Below are 18,954 nucleotides of genomic sequence, written 5' to 3'. Positions count from 1 at the left end.
AATTATTTCAAACTGTCTTCATTTTAAAAAAGCAACAATATTTGGAAACAGTGTTCAGTATACATTTAAGGTTGGGCTCTCTTACATTGCAGCTCCTCAGTTTGAAACTACATGTGGTTATGTAGAAGCTACACTTGAAGAGTTTCTGACCTGGAACTGTGACCGGTCTCCTCTTTCTGGACCTTTTAGAGATTATGATCATTCCAAATTCTGGGCTTATGCTGACTATAAATATTTTGTCAGCCTATTTGATGACAAGACAGATATTTTCGAGGTAAGTCAATACATTCCTTTCAATCATTGTAATAATTTACTCTTGTGAAAAGATCACAAATTAGAATCTCTCTGGTACCTTTTTCCTTCACTGTCTTTTTCTCTCAAAAGTAATCACTGTGAGTCTTAAGCATTTTATCCACTCAGGCTAAAAGATTTGCTCAGGAAGAGTATAATGTTTGGCTCCCACGGATGAGCAGCCTTGTCACTATTTTCCTACTCGCTGGACTTCTCACACACCCTCTCATTTGCCTTTAAACAGTGCCTGAGCTGGTTTGGAGTATATAGAAGCATAGATTGTGTATAGAACTTCATTTCCTCCTGACCTACATAGATGTTTTTATTCTGTTAGCGAGGCAGATGGAAGTGCAGCACCGATTATTACATGAAGAAACGTTGCTGAAATCCTGGAAGCATTCCAGGCTGCTGCTGCCACCATCCTGGCCTGCTCTCGGGTGGGGGAGGGGGTGTGTGGGGGGCTCAGAGAGGTGGGGGGTGGGGGGGCTTAGTCAGGTTTATGGGAGAGGTGGGGGGTGGGGGGGCTTAGTCAGGTTTATGGCCTGAGGCAGAGTGCTCCTGCTATTTGAGTGCAGAAGTCCTGCAGAAGCATGGCAGTGCTTGCGGAAGTAAGAATGTGGAAATTCTTTGTCAGGTGTTGACATAACTGACAGCAGAGTTTGCAGGCTACCATATCCTCTTTTAAATGATTTCTACCTCCAACTGCTAGCTTATTTTGTGGGGTAATTTCGCAAATTCTCTGTTCTGGTTTCTGTGTTTTTCTTAGGCATGAGGCAGGATTGGGAGTAGTTCCAGGAAGCTGCTTGGATGACTCTGCCTTGCCCACAATCAGGTCAGGGCTCCAGAGTCCTTTATCCTGCCACTAGTCCTTTATCCAGAGAGGTATTTTGCCATCACTGCAGGCTGTCATAACCCCCCTCCGCCCCCACCCAACTCCCTGGACTCCTCTCTTCCTGACCATCACCATCAGGACTTGCCTCTCAAATAGGCTGATAGTCCTTAGACTCTTCTTCTTTTTTTTTTTTTCTTTTTTTTTAGTTTGTATTTAAAATCAAGTGTAGTTAATATACGGTGTAATATTTGTTTCAGGTGTACAATATAGTGATTCAGCACTTCTATACATCATCCAGTGCTCATTATGACAAGTGCACTCCTTATCCCCATCACGTGTTAGTTTTCCATTCAGCTTATATGTTTCTTTTTCACTTTGAGTCAAGGTGTAGATGCTGGGGTTTACATAGTTAAAGCTAAAGTTTTTTTTAAAGTGCTTACTTAAATTTTGCTTTTTATAAAAAAAGGAAAACTATCACTTGTCTCATAATTGTTAGTTGAGGATATATTTTTATTCTCATTACTATGAAAGAAATGCATCAGCTTTGAAAATATTCAGTAGATACTTTCTGAATCCTAAGTCTATCCCAAATCTACTATTTATTCATTTTTTTTTTTTTAATTTTTTTTTTTAAATTTTTTTTTTTAACGTTTTTATTCATTTTTGAGACAGAGAGAGACAGAGCATGAATGGGGGAGGGTCAGAGAGAGGGAGACACAGAATCTGAAACAGGCTCCGGGCTCTGAGCTGTCAGCACAGGGGCCCGATGCGGGGCTCGAACTCACAGACCGCGAGATCGTGACCTGAGCCGAAGTCGGCGCTCAACCGACTGAGCCACCCAGGCGCCCCTATTTATTCATTTTTAAATGATAATTTTGAGGTAATTTTTTCCCTTATAGAATTATCTGTGATCACTTTATGGACCTTTAACCCTGGAACATTTAGATATTGTAGTTAACTTTTAGAGTCTTTTATTATATTTCTTGTACTCTCACCCACCCTGTAGATTAGACTACTACTTTTTGCTCCATATTTCAGGTAAAACACTGTGTAATGGCAGTATTTATCAAGTACTTCTTGTACCTGGTGCTTTTCTAAGTGCTTTACATTTGTAACCATCACAGTAACCCTATGATATAATAATTATCCCTGTTTTAAGAAAAAAAGAGGCACAAAAATTCAACCTTTTCTGAAATTCTACAGCTAAAAAAAGAGTAACCCAAGCAGTTTGTCCTCCAAGCTTTAACTGTTGCAGTGTATGCATACACAGGGTCTGAATACATTTAGTTCTTAAGGACCCTGTAGACAGGGGTAAGGACTTCTGTTCTGCTGAGTCTGGGCTCACTCTGCCTTGCGTGAATCTCTCATCTGACCCCATCAATTGTTCTGCCTCAGCCCAGGCATGACAGCACTGGGCAGACATGTGTCTTGTCCATTAAGTGTGGATATAAAAGGCCTTTTGGTTGTGTGCTGGAATTCTAATTGAGCCCTTATAGTATAAAACCTGATGTTTTTAGTTCAGTGAGTTTTTGTCAGCTCCCATTATGGGGATTAATTCTCTGGATCAAAATAGGCAAATCTGCTATGAACAAACAAGTTCATAATGATTATATCATTTTTTATCTCAGAAATTTCTGAACACCAGGTCTTCTTACATGCCAGGTACCTAAGTTGTTTTCCTTTTACCACTCTAATTCATTCAGTCACCAAGTCTTACAACTAACTATTTCAAGTTTTCTTCCATCTGTCATAAAATGGTGGGTAGTTAAACATTAAAATGGGTAAATTTAGGGGTGCCTGGGTGGCTCAGTCGGTTAAGTGTCCGACTTTGGCTCAGGTCATGATCACACAGCTTGTGAGTTCAAGCCCCGTGTCGGGCTCTGTGCTGACAGCTCAGAGCCTGGAGCCTACTTCAGATTCTGTGTCTCCCTCTCTCTCTCTGCCACGCCCCCCCCCCCCCCCCCGCCGCCCCCGCTTGTGCTCTGTCTCTCTCTTTCTCTCCTGAAAAGAAATAAACATTAAAAAAAATTTTTATGGGTAAATTTTAAAAATCTTTATTAATTCACTTAAAATAATTATATGAGAATATAATAACATTTTTATAAAAATAACTATATTCAAGAGACGCCTGGGTGGCTTAGTCAGTTAAGCGTCCAAACTCTTGATCTCTGCTCAGATCATGTCCTCATGGTTCATAGGATTGAGCCCTATGTTGGGCTCTGCACTGACAGCATGGAGCCTGCTTGGGATTCTCTCTCTCCCTCTCTTTCTGCCCCTTCCCCCTCCTGCTCTCTCTCTCTCTCTCTCTCTCTCTCTCAAAATAAACTTAAAAAAAAAGAAAATAACTATATTCAGTAATTTTTTAAATGTTATAAGAAGAGTGGTATTGGGGCACCTGGGTAGTTTATAAAGTCGGTGGAGCGTCCAATTCTTGATTTTGGCTCAGGTAATCATCTCATGGTTCTTGGAATTGAGTACCCCTGTGCTGAGCTCGGTGCTGACAGTATGAAGCCTGCTTGGGATTCTCTTTCTCCATCTCTCTCTTTGCCAGTCCCCTGCATGTGTGCACACACACTCTCTCTCTCTCAAAATAAATAAACTTAAAAAAAAAAAAAAAAGCTCTGAAGCTCATTTGTTTCATGATAACAGTTTCTAAAAATGATTTTCATTCTGTTCAGATATTTTCTAATTTCCCTTTTGATGTATTGTTTGACTTATGGATTATTTAAAAGTGTAATGTTTAGTTTCCAAATATTTGAGGATTATCTTTCTGTTGTTGATTTCTAATTTAAATCCATTTTGGTCAGAGAACATATTTGGTGTGAGTTTAGTCCTTTGAAATTTATTTTTTGCTGCCCATAATATAGTCATTCTTGACTAATGTTCCAGGTGCACTTGAAAATAATGTGTATTCTGCTATTAATGTGTTTTATAAATATCAATTGTATCACATTGTTTAAGTCTCCTGCGTGCTTACTGATTTTCTATACACTTGTTCTGCCCATTATATAGAGAGAGGTATGGAAATTCTCAACTATAGTTGTGTATATGTTTGTTTTTCAGTTTAGGTTGGTCAGTTTTTGCATCATGTATTCTGAAACTGTTATTAGGTTCATATGCATTTAGAATTACTATGTCCTCTTTAATGGATTGATCTTTTATTATCATGAAATGATCCTCTTTCTCCTGGGTTTTTCCTTGATCCGAAGTCTACTTTGCTTGGTTTGCTTTTGGATAGTGTTAGCATGAAAAAGGAATACTTACTATATGACTCCATTTTTATAAAATTGTAGAACTTGCAAATAAATTTATAGGGATCGAAAAAAATCAAGAACAAGGGAGTAGAGATAGATGGGTTACTAAAGGTCACAGGGAAACTTGTCAAAATATTTGTCATCTTGATTGTAGCAGTGGTTTCTCAATATGTACATATATGTAAAAACTCCTCAAATTGTACACCTGAAATATGTGCTGTTTATTATGCAGCAATTATACCTCAATAAAGTTGTTTTAAAAACAAAAGAATATAGTGCTGGTAGTACATTTTGGTTCCACTGTCTTGACACCAGCAGTTTTATTCACCATTTTTGTGTGTGTGTGCTGTCAATGCAAATGTCAACACAGTGAAATAAGCAAATAACATCTTAAAAGTATTATGAGCATAATTTCAACCTCACAAATCCTTTGAAATAGTCTCAGTGACTTCCAAGGGGTGTGTGGACCACCTTAAGAACTTCTGATTTACAATATTACTTCTGGTATTACTCTTCATTCCTCCACTTCTGACTTCTCGTCTCGTCGATTCTAAAACAGTTTCTCCTGAAAATACATTCCAAGTCATGCTCCAGATTAAATATAGAAATATATTAATCATGTTCACAAACATTTTATGACTTAAAATTGTATAAGGATAGCATTTAAGACCCTCTAGTGTGACTGATATGACCTGTCTCCTATGCATATGTCCCTGTTGTCTCCTCATTGAGTGCTGGACCACTGTGTTCTGTGTCATTTTCTGACCTATGCTTATTCTCTTCTCAGTTTCTGCCTATTAAACTTCTACTTTTTAGGGCCTGGCTCAGATTCAGTCTTGGCTATGAAGCCTCTCAACCACTGTACCCACAGCCATCCATCCCTTGCCTTCATTCCTATATATTTATTTGGATTGTTACTTATATGACATAGAATGTTTGTGTCTTGTTCCTCTAACAATATCAGCTCCTTGGGAGCAGGGACTATGTATGTTCTATAACTTTTTATTCCCCCAAACTGGTAATATAGTGCTGCATGTGTAATTGGTATTTGAATGATTACAGAAGACTATTTTTTTTCCTACTCTAACCATTTCTTGTTTTGATTGTTCTTTGGTTTTAGCATCTTTCAGGGGATGTTTTAATTTATACCCCTAGTTTCACCTTTGTCAAATTTTCTGTGGCTTCTAATCAATTGTAGCATTTGTCAATCTTGGTGAGAAATTCTTAGCTCTCTTCAGCCTTCTAGTTTTATGTTTTTACTCATAGATTCTGAAGTTTCCATCTATTAACCCTTTTTTTCCCCACAAATTATAATTATCTACTGATAAATATATAATATATACACTGATAAATGCACTGGTAAATATACTGATATGATTGGAAAATATCCTATAGCTTTAAAGTGGCCAACAATTACGATTTTGACACTTAAGTGACTTTCATGTATGGCAAATGAAATCAGCCCCGCTGTTTTTTAGTTATATATCATGTCATTAAGTAATCTAAGTAAAACTTTATTTAGAATATTTTTTTCTCTACTTCTCAAGAAAGATAGGGAATTTGTGACATTACCGCATAAAATTTCTTTATCTCTCACTTATTAGGTAAGAATGACAGGTGTTACCTTTTGTAATTATCAGTAAGTATCATCATAATTGAAGCTATTAAGAATCAACATATGGGGTGCCTGGGTGGCTTGGTTGAGTTGCCCACTCTTTTTTTTTTTTCTTTAACATTTTATTTATTTTTGAGAGACAGAACGTGAGTGAGGGAGAGGCAGAGAGAGAGGGAGACACAGAATCCCGAGCAGGCTCAAGGCTCTGAGCTGTCAGCACAGAGCCTGACAAGGGGCTCAAACCCACAAACCGTGAGATTGTGGCCTGAACTGAAGTTGGATGCTTAACCAACTGAACCACCCACCCACCCGAAGTGGCCCACTCTTGATTTCAGCTCAGGTTGAGATCCCAGGGTCATGGGATCAAGCCCTGAATCGGGCTCTGTGCTAAGTGTGGAGCCTACTTAAGATTCTCTCTCTCTCCCTCTGTCCTCTCCCCTGTTTGTGTTCTCTTTCTCTCTCTCTCTCTCTCTCTCTCTCTCTCTCTCTAAAAAAACAAAAAACATATAGCGAAAGGATTTTGCCCCGAGAAGTTTTCCCAAATAGACTCCATTTTATGTTGTGTTTCAGATTGGCTGCTGCTGAGAGTCAGGAGCCATGTGAAGTCACCAGGACACAGAATCCCAAAGTGCAATACATGGAAAATTAGTTCCAACCTGTCTTGGACTTTGTAACATAGAGTAGGTTGAAATATAGCCAGGTGGTTTAGTAATGATTAAAGGGGTTTGATGGCCAGTGATGCTTTCTGATGAGGCAAATTGGAATGTAAGAATTTATCCAAGCCTATCTGTGGGTAGAGTTAACTATCTCTTTTCTGTTTATGTTACCTAAGGTAATTTTCCTAAGGAAAAAAGACCCTTAAGTGCTTGCTAATTTATAATGTCCTTTTAAGGGGCTGTTTAAATTTTAAATTGAAGTATTTATCCTTTGTAAGTTTTATATAGTTTTAATATTTAGTATTGTTTTAGTTTTATTTTTGTTGTTTTGACCAATATTGGACTTCTTTCTTCTTTTCAGGCATAAAACTCTTGTGTAATCAGCTTTTCTATATTTTTGATCTAAGCACAGAGAATTAATAGAATGAGACAACTTTTTATGTCACAGATGGACTCAAGTCAACCATCGCCATGGTATAGGTATAAGAACAAATACTTGGAGGTGTTCTCAGAGCCTAGAGCTTACACCAGCTAGTTGATACTGAATCTGGGCTCTGAGAACACCCCACTCAAAATATACCATCTTTTAGAACAAAACAACTTAGGAATGAATTATCTTTCAGTGATCAGTTTACATAGTAGACTAAAAAAAGCCACCATTCTATACTTTAAGCATCTAATTAGTGTTCTTCAGTTCTTTGGTGAAAACTAAAATTATGGAAGATTTGGTTACTTGTAAAATGGTGTTTGACTCTGTAATAATTATATAACTTGGTAATTGAAACAGGTTTAGGAATTACTCAGGTTCAGCATAAAAATAGATCTAGTTACTGGGGCGCCTAGGTGGCTCAGTCGGTTAAGCGTCCAACTTCAGCTCAAGTCATGATATCTCAGTTTGTGGGTTCGAGCCCTGTATTGGATTTTCTGCTGTCAGCATGGAGCCTACTTTAGATCCTCTGTCTGCCTCTCTGTCTGCCCCGACTTGCAGTCTCTCTCTCAAAAATAAATAAAGATTAAAAAAAATTAGGTCTACTTACCTAGATCAGTAACTCCAGCAATTTTTGAGCATTTGTTGGACTCACTTATATTAGGCATTGGAGATGCCAACTTGAATAAAGTAAAGGACTGGGCTCCCTTGGCACTTAATTTTTTTTTTTTTTATCAAAGTGTGTTTATTTATTTTGAGAGGGAGGGAGGAAGGGAGAGAGAGAGAGAGAGAGAGAGAGAGCGCGCGCGCATGAGCAGGGGAGGGGCAGAGAGAGAGAATCCCAGGCAGGCTCTGTGCTGTCAGTGGAGAGCCCGATGTAGGGCTTGAACTCATTAACTGTGAGATCATGACCTGAGCCAAAATCAACAGTCAGATGTTTAACCAACTGAAGCACCCAGGCCCCAAATTTCAACTATCCTTGACCTCTTAATTTATTGTACCATCGTGTGGTAGTGATAGAAACTGCCTGTGGCTTTTTTTTTTTTAAATAATTTATTTATGTTGTTGTTTCAGGTTGGTGTCTCCAACTAGATTGTAAAGTTCTCAACACAATAACAGAGATGTTTATGTCTCACATTTTTTTTGAGTCTCCCTCCTTGATTAGCATATCCCATGTTATCAGTCAGTATTTGTTGATTCGAGTAGATGTGGTGTGGCCCTGATTTTCAACTCTCTCAGTATTTGCATTCCTTTTATGATCCTGAAATACAGTGTGTAGATGATACCATTAACTACACATGTAATTAAAAAAAAATTGTTAAAGTACCTACCCTATGACATAAAGGAGAATTTTAAAGGAAGTAATTTATAATAAAGCAACATATATTTGGTATCTTAATGCTCAGTGACTATGCTAAATGATATAATGAAGTAGTCAAATCAGGTATGTAATTAAGTAGACCATTTCTAAAACCAGTATGCCATCATTCTGAATGGATACCACATTCCATTTACTCCAGAAACCAAGGCCAACCCCGATGCACACTGTGATCCACGATGTCCCTTTTCTGACATTGCAGACCATGAGGGAGCTTGCTACGTTCTATGTGAGGCTGTCCCAAATGACTATAGTTAGTTGCTGTGTGTTAGAATTGCTTAGATTTGGGCATTGGCCTGGGATGACCAAGGCATACTAGGACCATACCCACCAGATCTATATTTGCCCAAGGAAAAAAATTCCAGAGCAAAACAGAATAGTAAGTGTTCAGCCAGTAAAACCCAAAAGTGCCAAAGCTGAGGATAGATAAATGCAGAAACTAGATATAAACTCTGCTATGTGCTGTGGACTCTTGTCAGTTGCTGGAGCTATTGAGGTAAGTAAGTGGTAAAAAGATAGAAAATAACTGTAAAAAAGTGAGTGGTTATATATTCGTCCTACAGCCCTGGTCCCCTTTTTTCAGGGAGCTCATATTCTGGTGGAGGAGATAGACAAGTCTAACCAGTAATAGCCAGTTGTCCTAAGTGTTATGAAGTAAACAAAATGGGCCCAAATGGGAGAGGGACTTACTTTACATAGGGTAAGTTGGGAAGCTTTCTCCAAGGAGGTGATATGTAAGGTGATTCCTAAAACACGAGAAGCTATGGGGTGCCTGGGTGGCTCAGTCGGTTAAGCGTCCGACTTCAGCTCAGCTCATGATCTCATAGTTTGTGAGTTTAAGCCCCACTTCAAGCTCTATGCTGACAGCTCAGAGCCTGGAGCCTGCTTTGGACTCTGTCTCCCTCTCTCTCTGCCCCTCCACCGCTCATGCTCTGTCTCTCTCTGTCTCTCAAAAAATAAATAAACGTTAAAATAAATAAAAGATGAGAGGCTAGCCATGTGAAGGGAGGGTCAGGAGCTTTCTAAGCAGAGTGAATAGCATATGCAAAACCCTTGAAGAAGGGAAAAATTTACCTTTTTAGGAAAAAAGAAAGAAGGCGATTGTGACTAAAGCCTGGCCAACGAGATGCAGGGGTTTAGAAGGTGTAGGAGAGGTGAGAGGGGCCTGGTCATACAGGCCTACAAATGAGGGCATTTGGAGCTAATTCGAAGTGCAAAGCAAACAAGTGCTGGGGTCTTAACATTTTAAAAAGATCGCTCTTGCTGCAGTAAGGAGAATGGGTCAGAGGCAAAGAGTCAACATTCTTTGAGAGGGAGACCAAAAGAGAGGATGACTAAGTTGTATAAGGGTGGTAGAAGGGTTTAAAGAAGTGACATTTACATTGGGTCCTCCAAGAGAAGTGTGAATTGGGGCGTGGGAGAGCTGTGAGACCAGCTGGAGCAAAGGCAGGGAGATGTGTGGTGCATGCTGGGAAAGCCATAGTGATGGTATAGCAGGGGTCTCATGCCAGATGTCGCACCCCCTCCACTGTTCTGAAATGCCATTTGCAGGTGATTCTTTTAAATGATTAAAATGCCCCAGCTACTAAAATACAGGGGAATTTAGACAGAAACATGTGACTCAATGTGTAATTATTCAAGCCTGACTAGACTAGAAGTCATAATGAATTAATCAGATGCTTGTACCCACCTACAAAGGAAAGGTTCGATTTTGAAGAATTAAGACAAAATTCCATAGAATATTTCCAAGATTTGATATTTAACATTTTGAAATGAAGCTAAATTTAAGTATATTTGTACATACACACATAGAGTCACCACAATGAGACAACACAAGCACAGACTGATATTGGCGTATATATTGCTGAGCCCAAAGCCATGAGTTTCAGTGCTATTGGTGGCTTAGTTTTTCAAAATGGTGAACAACTCCTAATAAAACTGCAGAAACACAAACTATAATTCTCCCTCGACTTATTTAGTAATTGTGTTTCTCTGGAAAACTCAGTGTATATTAAAACCGTGCCAAAGATCCTTTGGTGACATGTGAAATGGAGTTGGAGTCCTAGTCTCAGAAAACTAAAATCAGTTTTTTTAGCAGCATGAAAATTATACAAGATACAGAACCTTTCCTTGTTGTGTTGAGCTGTATCCCTGACCTCTATCCACTGAATACCAGTAGCACCCCCTCCCACTTCTTTTGACAAGAATGTCTGTATGTTTTTTAATAATACTGTCAAAAGAGTAGTGATATTCCTTAGTTTCCACATACAAAAATGGGTATAACCAACTTCAGTCTCATAAGGATTAAATGAGATGATACACACAAAATGTTAGTATTGGGGTCTGACCTGTAAGGATTTAATAACCAGGTAGTGATAACTTGTTAGCAAGTGAAAATATGGGTCTAGTCATAAATAGAAGAGAAATTAGGACTGGAGGTAAGATTTGGGAGTCATGTAGACAGGTTGCTTTAAATATTGTGAAATACCAGGCAGAAATTAAACAAGATTCAGTTTAAGAGGGATAAATGTAGGACCACGGCTTTTTCCTAAGATCTATTAATAAATCAAGGCTGAAGAGATATGGCTAGGCAACGGTTCAGAAGAAAAAGGCAGGCAAGCCCAAGATTAGCTATGATGTAATTCAGTTGCTTGAGCAAACAACAAAAAACCCCCAAAACAAACAAAGCACTGACACTACATGGATGGTGCAGTGTTCAGGATGGAATGCTGCAGTCCCATATGCAGGGTTTCATGTAGGCTGTGTCTAGGGTTAGAGAGTCAGGCTTCAAGAGCACTATTGACAAAGATGAGAGGATAGCAGCTGGAGGGAAAAGTTAATGCTCCTGAGTTTAGGTACAAGAAGAGAAGGCATGACAGTTTTTCAGATAACTTAAAGATAGCAATTTTTGGCAGAAAAGAAAATAAACCTGTCTGTGTAAAGCAAATCTACGACCTTCTGTAAGTACAAGAAAGCAGATATTTTGTGGTGAGCAGCTGTAAAAAAAATTCAACCCAGTAAATTTCAAGATCTGATTGGCTTTATTAAATAAATCAGGCAGCATCCCATCTAGCAAGTAGAGGAGAGCTACAAAATGGAAGGTTTTTATGTGAAGGAAGATGGAGCAAGAAGTTATTAGCAAAGGTAAAAAAAAGTATAGGTTCAGGTAAAATCACCTTCCCTTCTGGGAATGGCATGGGGTTTTATCACGCAGATTACCTCAACTTCCTTTTGTGTGGAGTGGTTGGAGATGGTCCACGTGAGAGATTACCTCCCTGGTGCTGACCAGAAAATTCCTGACCGATTAGTTAAAACTGCATTCTGGGGGAGGTTGAAACTGCAACTAGGTTAAATAGTAAGCCCTGGTTTGGTGATACGGCCTGGAATAAGTGATTCCATCTTGGGCCGGTGGTTTTCTTTTTAACAGTCAATTAGATATTTGATTGCCCTTTTCAGGGATGGTGTAGAATAGAATTTTATGGATATAGATGATTTCTAAAGACTTTTCCAAATGTTGAAGTGGATGTGGGACTAGGCTCCAGGGTGGATCACCCCACCAATCACCTTTACTAATTTCACTGCAATAGCAGCCTAACCAGGTCACTTGTTTCTAGCAAGACTCAAGGTAGATTCCTCTTGGGCCCACTTTGATTTCAGACATTTGACTACCTATAAGTAACTGAACACAACTAGCAAGAAAACCTCAACTCTCTAAGAACCTGTGGGGGAGCGAGGGGACACAAAATAGGTATACTAAATTCTGTCTATTTTGTGACAGATTTACCTTTTTTCACCCTTTGGTTTTTCCACCCAATTTGTAGCTGAATTTTTGGTAGTTTAGGTCACCCTGATCTAATCATTCCAAAATAATTTTTCCTTTTTTTTTTTTTTTTGTCATTGCTGTCAGGGAACCCCCTTGCCAGTTTCTCGTATAACCCTTATCCCCCAGAGGGAAATCTCCCTTCTGTGATTCTTTGTGAAGCAATACTCTAGAACAGAATTTCTCACATGGGATTGGTCCATTGTCTCCCTCAAAGTATAAAGTATATGTGAAATTGTGTATAGTATGCATTTCTCTGAGGAGAAGCATGTTGACATTATATATATTATATAATTATATAGTATAATATATATATATATATATATATATATATATATATATATATAGGATTAAGAATCACTTGGGGCGCCTGGGTGGCTCAGTCATTTGGGTGTCCAACTTTGACTCAGGTCATGGTCTCATGGTTCCTGGGATTGAGCCCCATGTTGGGCTCTGTGCTGACAGGTTCTGTGCCTCCTTTTCTTTCTGCCCCTGCCCTGCTCATGTTCTGTCTCTCTCTGTCTCTCAAAGGTGAATAAGTGTTAAAAAAAATTTTTTTTTTTAAATTAAGAATCACTTAAGCCTCTTCTTAGGTAAGGCAAAGCTCTGTTTTTTGTTTCTATATTGCACGTCTTTCAGTTGCCTTTAGTTAAATTCCAAACTGAGTGTGGTGACTTGTTCAACAAGGACCAGGTTAATTGGAAACCTCTCCTAAGCTCCCTGCTTGGACCAAGAGCCTTCCTTTAGCGATTGTAGATCACCCTCTGCTCACTTCTGTCAGAGCACTTGCCACATTATATTGAAAGAGTTCATTTATGGGACTGTTTCCTATTATTAGATTTGAAGGGTAGCCCTGTGTTGTGTTAGTTGTTGTATTCTGCATCATACCAGGGATGTGGTAGGTGTTTGAAAATGTTCTGGACTGGAAACATTTACCAATAATAAACCAACAGTTTCTTCTTTCCATCCCAAGCAACAAATGTTTTGAGCACTTACCCTGAGCCAGGTATTATGTTAGGCAACAGGAATTCAGAGGTAAGCTCCCTGCATGGAGCTTATGGGTCATGGGACTTGATTTTTGTAACTGTCTGGAGCAGCTGCATGTGAGCCATGTGCATAGGCATTTACAGTAGCGCTTACCCTCCAAACCACGCCCCTTCTGTAACAGACATTAGTTATATGCACATAGTCCACTCTTTTCATTACTCAAAACAAAAATGAAAACACTTTTTTCTAGTCTTGCTCAAAACTACCATTAAATGTCTCTCCAAAATCCTCTTTCTCTTTGACTGCAGCTGTTAATGGTTTGCTTTGAAAAATTGAAAATGTAGATTGAAGATACTGATAAAAGAAGAGTCAGCATTTAGGATCATGTTCTGCACACAGAAGTGTGTTTTGTTTTGTTTTGCTTTTTTTCAAAACCCAATAGGAAAGATTCACGATTTTAAAAAACAAATAAAGGGCGCCTGGGTGGTTTCATCGGTTGACCGTCTGACTTCGGCTCAGGTCAAGATCTCACAGTTTGTGAATTTGAGGCCCACATCTGCACTGTCAGTGCAGAGCCTTCTTGGGATTCTCTCTCTGTCTTTCTCTCTCTCTCTCTCTCTCTCTCTCTCTCTCTCTCTCTCTGCCCCTCCACCATCCTCTCTCAAATAAACTTAAAAAAAAGGGGAGAAACCTTTGTATCTGGTTCACTAGTATGCTCTTTCTCTTTTCTAGCTTATACATTCTATAATTTCATGGATTTGCATTTATGTCAAACTAAATTTGTAGTTTTCCAACTTTTATTTATTTTTTTGTTTTTAAAGTTTATTTATTTATTTTGAAAGAGACAGCATGAGTGGGGGGAGGGCATAGAGAGAGGTTGAGAGAGAATCCCAAGTTGGCTCTGTACTGCCAGCACAGAGACTGACACAGGGCTCAAACTCACAAAACCATGAGCTCATGACCTGAGCTGAAACCAAGAGTTCTACATTTAACCAACTGAACCACCCAGGCACCCCCAACTTTCATTTAAAAGCAGGAACATGTCTTCTTCAACTTAAATAAGAGCCGAGCAGTTTGTTGAAAGCAAGAGGTTGGGGTGCCTGGGTGGCTCAGTCAGTTAAGCCTCCAACTCTTGGTTTTGGCTCAGGTCATGATCTCATAGTTTGTGAGTTCGAGCCCCGCATCGGGCTCTGCACTGACAGCACAGAGCCTGCTTGGGATGTTTTCCTTTCTCTCTGCCCCTCCCTCACTCACTCTCTATCTCTCTCTCAAAAATAATAAATAAATTTTCAATAATAAAAGGAAAGAAAGAGACTTTGCTGCTACCCTCTGGCCCCTTAAGGAGATGCCAGGGGAGCCTGGTTTGAGAACTGCTGGACTAGATAGTATTTATGGGTCAGTAGTTGGCTAGGGCATGATTTGTCCACAAAACCAGGCATAAGAAGAGCCAAGTCCAGAGCACTGTGCTGTCTCTGTTTTAAAGTTTATTATACTTGAGTTCATGACTTTGGGGAGCATAGCAAAAGTCATGTATGGATATGTATTTCAAAAGATAGGCTGTCTCTACCTGGAGATTCCGATTTAGTAGGTGTGAAAATAAGTCTCCAGCACCTATAGTTTTAAATAACTCCATCAGAACATGTTGTCATTAGAGTGCAAAAGGTTAATGCACTAGTTATGCCCAGAAATATCTACACTGCTTACAGAGAATATGGCTTTCTGGCTACCTCAGTTGAGAGACTTTTTGAAATGCTTTTATTTCCATTGTACTATCGTTCCTGCTGCCCAAGTGAGACACTCTTCCCCTAGATATATGCATAATTATGGCTATTGTTTATTTTCTGTCTCCAGCCTCTAAAATGTAAGCTTCATTTGCGTGGGCATGTTTGTTTTATTCAGTGATTCATCACAAGCTTCTAGAACAGTCAGTAAATATTTGTTGAATAACTATTCTTAGTGAGATAATTCATGTATGTTATTGGTTTAAAATATGTCTTGGACTGCTCTGGAAACCTAACTTCCATCTATAGCATTTTCTGTGAAAGAGTGTTCCAAGTGCCAGAAAACAGATATGCAAGTGAAAATGTGTAACACTACCATATAGATTTGGTTCTTGATGGACTGTAACTTTATTTTCAAAACAGGGCGTGATATGGTCTGACTTTGGGTTTCCTGGAAGAAATGGACGGGAAAGTACATTGTGGATTGGCTCTATGGGGGCCCATACTCCCTGTCATCTGGACTCCTATGGTTGCAATTTAGTATTCCAGGTACAAGGAAGGTAATGCACAGGTGCACGTGGGGGAAAGAGAGAGAGAGAGAGAGAGAGAGAGAGAGAGTGTGTGTGTGTGTGTGTGTGTGTGTGTGTGTGTGTGTGTGTGTGTCATACAGAAAGAAGAATGAGGATCAGGCAGGTGGCAGACCCCAAGGTTTAGCCCCATTTCCACCCTGTCAGCCTGCCTCGTGACCAGGGCAGATCTCTTAATCTCTCGTCCAGTTTCCTCCTTTTTGAAGTAAGGGGAACAGTTCAAATGATGGTTTCCATGTGTCTCTCAGCCATGATCAGGCTTACCTTCAGAAACCTGATCCTAGAGCTCCAGGATCCCACTCCCCGTTCAGCTAGACAACTGCCTAGTGTCTGTGTTTGTAGTTTTCAGACTTCTATTTAAAAGCAGGAAGACCCTTCCTTCAAACCTAAATAAATAAGAGCAGAGCTGTTTGGTGAAAGAAAGAGGCTTTGCTCCTACCCTAAGGCCTCTGAGGAGATGCCAGGGAGCCTGGTTTGGGAACTCTGCTGCATGAGATGGTATTTGTGGCCCCTTTGAAGTCTAAATTTTAGTCTGTGCCTACGTGTAGACACAGTGCAGTATCTTATTACTTTAGGTAAGTTCTTCTCCATGTGTCTCTAGACCTTGAGATATATAAGGGTAAGTCAGGCAATATTTTTAATAGTCCCTGGTTCCGGTAGTTCCCTGAGAGTTTACATGTTTCTGCCCGTTGGAGGATTATTCAGAATGTTTTACGTACAGCCTTATTTTCCCCTAATTAGTGATGCTCCAGTCTCCTTTCCTGGCCTTTTGGAACATTTACAGGATGGTACAGAGGGAAAAACAGAAATGGATATTTCCAAGTTCTCAAACTCTTTAGACATGAAAAGGATTATAAGTGGTTCCAAAAGAAACAGTAAATAAGTGTGTGAATAGATTTCACATGCAAAGTATTTTGGAAACTTTTTGAAACTCTTAAAACATGGTATAAGATAGTCTACTTCTGGATTCATTAAGTCTTTCTAAAGGGCATAGAGTGTTTTGGATACATTATTAAGTATTCATTGTGGATGCCACAATGAATCGTGTGCATGGTCCTTGCCCTTATGGAGTTCATAGTCTGAGCCTTAAACTTGGTAAGGGAGGTATTGTTGTAAGTAGCTATTTTGCATGTGTTCTGAATTGGGAAAGAAATTCAGTTAGGAAAACATTACAAAACAAAAAACAAAAAAACCCCTGTGTTCTTTCTGTGATATAGCAGGTACCATGTGTTACAGTAGGAATGGAGGTGAATAAGATCCCTCTTTGCCCTGAGTGAGTTTATAGGAGTACAGGCAAGCCCACAGGTAGCTGTGATAGAAGGCAGAATGAACATGCCCTTCAGGAAGGTTTCAAAAGAGCTGTGGTACTGAAAAGTAGGATAGCGTTCCTGCTGGAAAGTTGAAGATTTCAGAGAAGAGCTGCCATTTATTTATGTTAGGCTTTAAAGAAAGGGTGAATGTTCAAAAGACATGGGTGGGAGGAGCAGAGAGACCAGCATGAGCAGAGCCCTAGGAAAATATGGGGTGTATAGAGAACCCTGTGAGTCATCCTGTGTTAAATTGTGCATTGGAAGCAAAGGGATCATCAGGCAGGAAAGGGAAGTTGGAGCCTGAGGTTGACTTCCAAGCAAATACCTCTTACTCTCTTTCAGCATGAAGGACAATGAGAGGTTTTTTGATCAGGGAATGACATGGTGATTGACCACTTTTTCTGACTGATAAGAGAAGGATGCATATGCAGTTGACTCTTGAACAATGCGGGGGCTAGGGGTGCCCACCCCCTGCGCAGTTGAAAATCCGCATATAACTTTCGACTCCCTAAAAACTTAACCACTGTTGACTGGAAGCCTTACCAATAACGTAAACAGTTGATTAATACATATTTTGTATGTCCGAGGTATATATACTTATTCTTACAATAAAGTAAGGTAAAGAAAAGAAAATGTTATTAAGAAAATCATAAGGAAGAGAAGATATATTTACAGTACTGTACTGTATTTGTTGACCAACCATCTGGGGGCACCTGTTTGGCTCAGTTGATAGAGCATGTGACTCTTACTCTCGAGGTTGTGAGTTCAGACCCCACATTGGGTACAGAGATTTCTTAGAAAAGAAAAAAAAGAAAAAGCATCTGCACATAAGTGGACCTGTGCAGTTCAAACCTATGTTGTTGGAGGGTTGACTGTATATTACATTTTAAGCCAAACAAAACAAATTGTATGGGACTGTTACCATTATGGGTATTCCTGTGGGAACACAGCCATGAGGCAGAGGTAGGAGCTGGGACCTGAAGAGGTCAGGAGATCTGTGACCTAGTTCTGGGTCCACCACTATCCACTAGTCTAGTGAATGACGCTGAGCAAGTACTGGGTTCCTCTTCCACTACTTTGAAAATGAAATTAGACTGATGATCTCTTAAGAGTTATTCCAGCTCTAATGTTCTAAACATAATAAATGCCGAGAATTCTCCCAAACTGTCATAGCTATAGTGAAATGGAGCAGCTTTATCATCTCTAAGGCAAAATAAGACTTTGGTGTCTACTTCTTAGTTTGAGAATAGCAGCCAACTGCTTCCTCGCCCTGGAAGGAATGCAATGGCCCTACTGAAACTGTAACTGTAACTGTAACTGCAAGGGGGTCACTAGAGAGCTTTAAGTCTTTTCTCAGAAGTAGTCTTTCTCTCTCTCTCTCTCTCTCTCTCTCTCTCTCTCTCTCTCTCTCTCCCTCTCCCCCTCTCCCTCTCCCTCTCCCTCTCTCCCTCTCTCCCTCTCTCCCTCTCCCTCTCCCTCTCCCTCTCTCCCTCTCTCCCTCTCTCCCTCTCTCCCTCTCCCTCTCCCTCTCTCTCTCTCCTTCCTTGTCTGTGTATCTTCTTATGTATACTTCTCCCTTCTTTGCCTCAAGTGTCCCCCCTTTATTGGCTGGAAGTGTGGGTGTGTCTAGTGTTTTGCGATTTAAAATTTATCGCCTCCATTTTTCAAAAATATTGAAGTGACTGAAACATCTTACAGTTTTCTCTTTTTGAGAATTCCTGTATTATATCAGTCTTTAGCTGTGGGTCATCGTTTATGCATTTCTCTTCCTCATGGATTAACCTAACACAGGTTTCACTTAAGGAATTTACAATCCAAACTGGGAGAAGTCTAGAAACTATTTGGTGGATAATACTGTGAGTGGCTCCTGGAGAAGATGAGAATACAGATATTTGAAAGGGAGGGGTTATTCAGGGTAGCTCTGGAATCAAGGACAGAATCTGATTGATGAGGAGGCAGACTCTGATCTGAGATAAGAAAGAATGATCTTACAAACTAGATCCTGTCCCAGCAATAGGGCTGCCTCAGGGCATCAGGAGATACCCACTAGTTGTTGCCTTACCTGCACCCCTGTCT

The 18,954-nt window shown here is 39.8% G+C and overlaps 1 protein-coding gene across 2 annotated transcripts in view; it reads left to right on the top strand.

Annotated features, from left to right (window-relative positions):
- Positions 1-18,954, top strand: part of HSPBAP1 (HSPB1 associated protein 1) — a 57,719-nt gene that overhangs the window by 24,671 nt on the left and 14,094 nt on the right. For both annotated transcript variants that reach the window (XM_019448583.2, XM_019448582.2), the window contains exons 3-4: positions 93-274; positions 15,405-15,541. In XM_019448583.2, the coding sequence (XP_019304128.2) occupies positions 93-274; positions 15,405-15,541 (319 nt within the window). The remainder of the gene's footprint in view (positions 1-92; positions 275-15,404; positions 15,542-18,954) is intronic.

This window comes from Panthera pardus, unplaced genomic scaffold (genome assembly GCF_024362965.1).
Source record: "Panthera pardus isolate Hobbes unplaced genomic scaffold, ASM2436296v1 HiC_scaffold_16, whole genome shotgun sequence".
Lineage (NCBI taxonomy): Eukaryota > Metazoa > Chordata > Mammalia > Carnivora > Felidae > Panthera > Panthera pardus.
The sequence above is the reverse complement of the archived record's forward strand: the minus strand, read 5'-3'. Positions and strand labels throughout refer to the sequence as shown.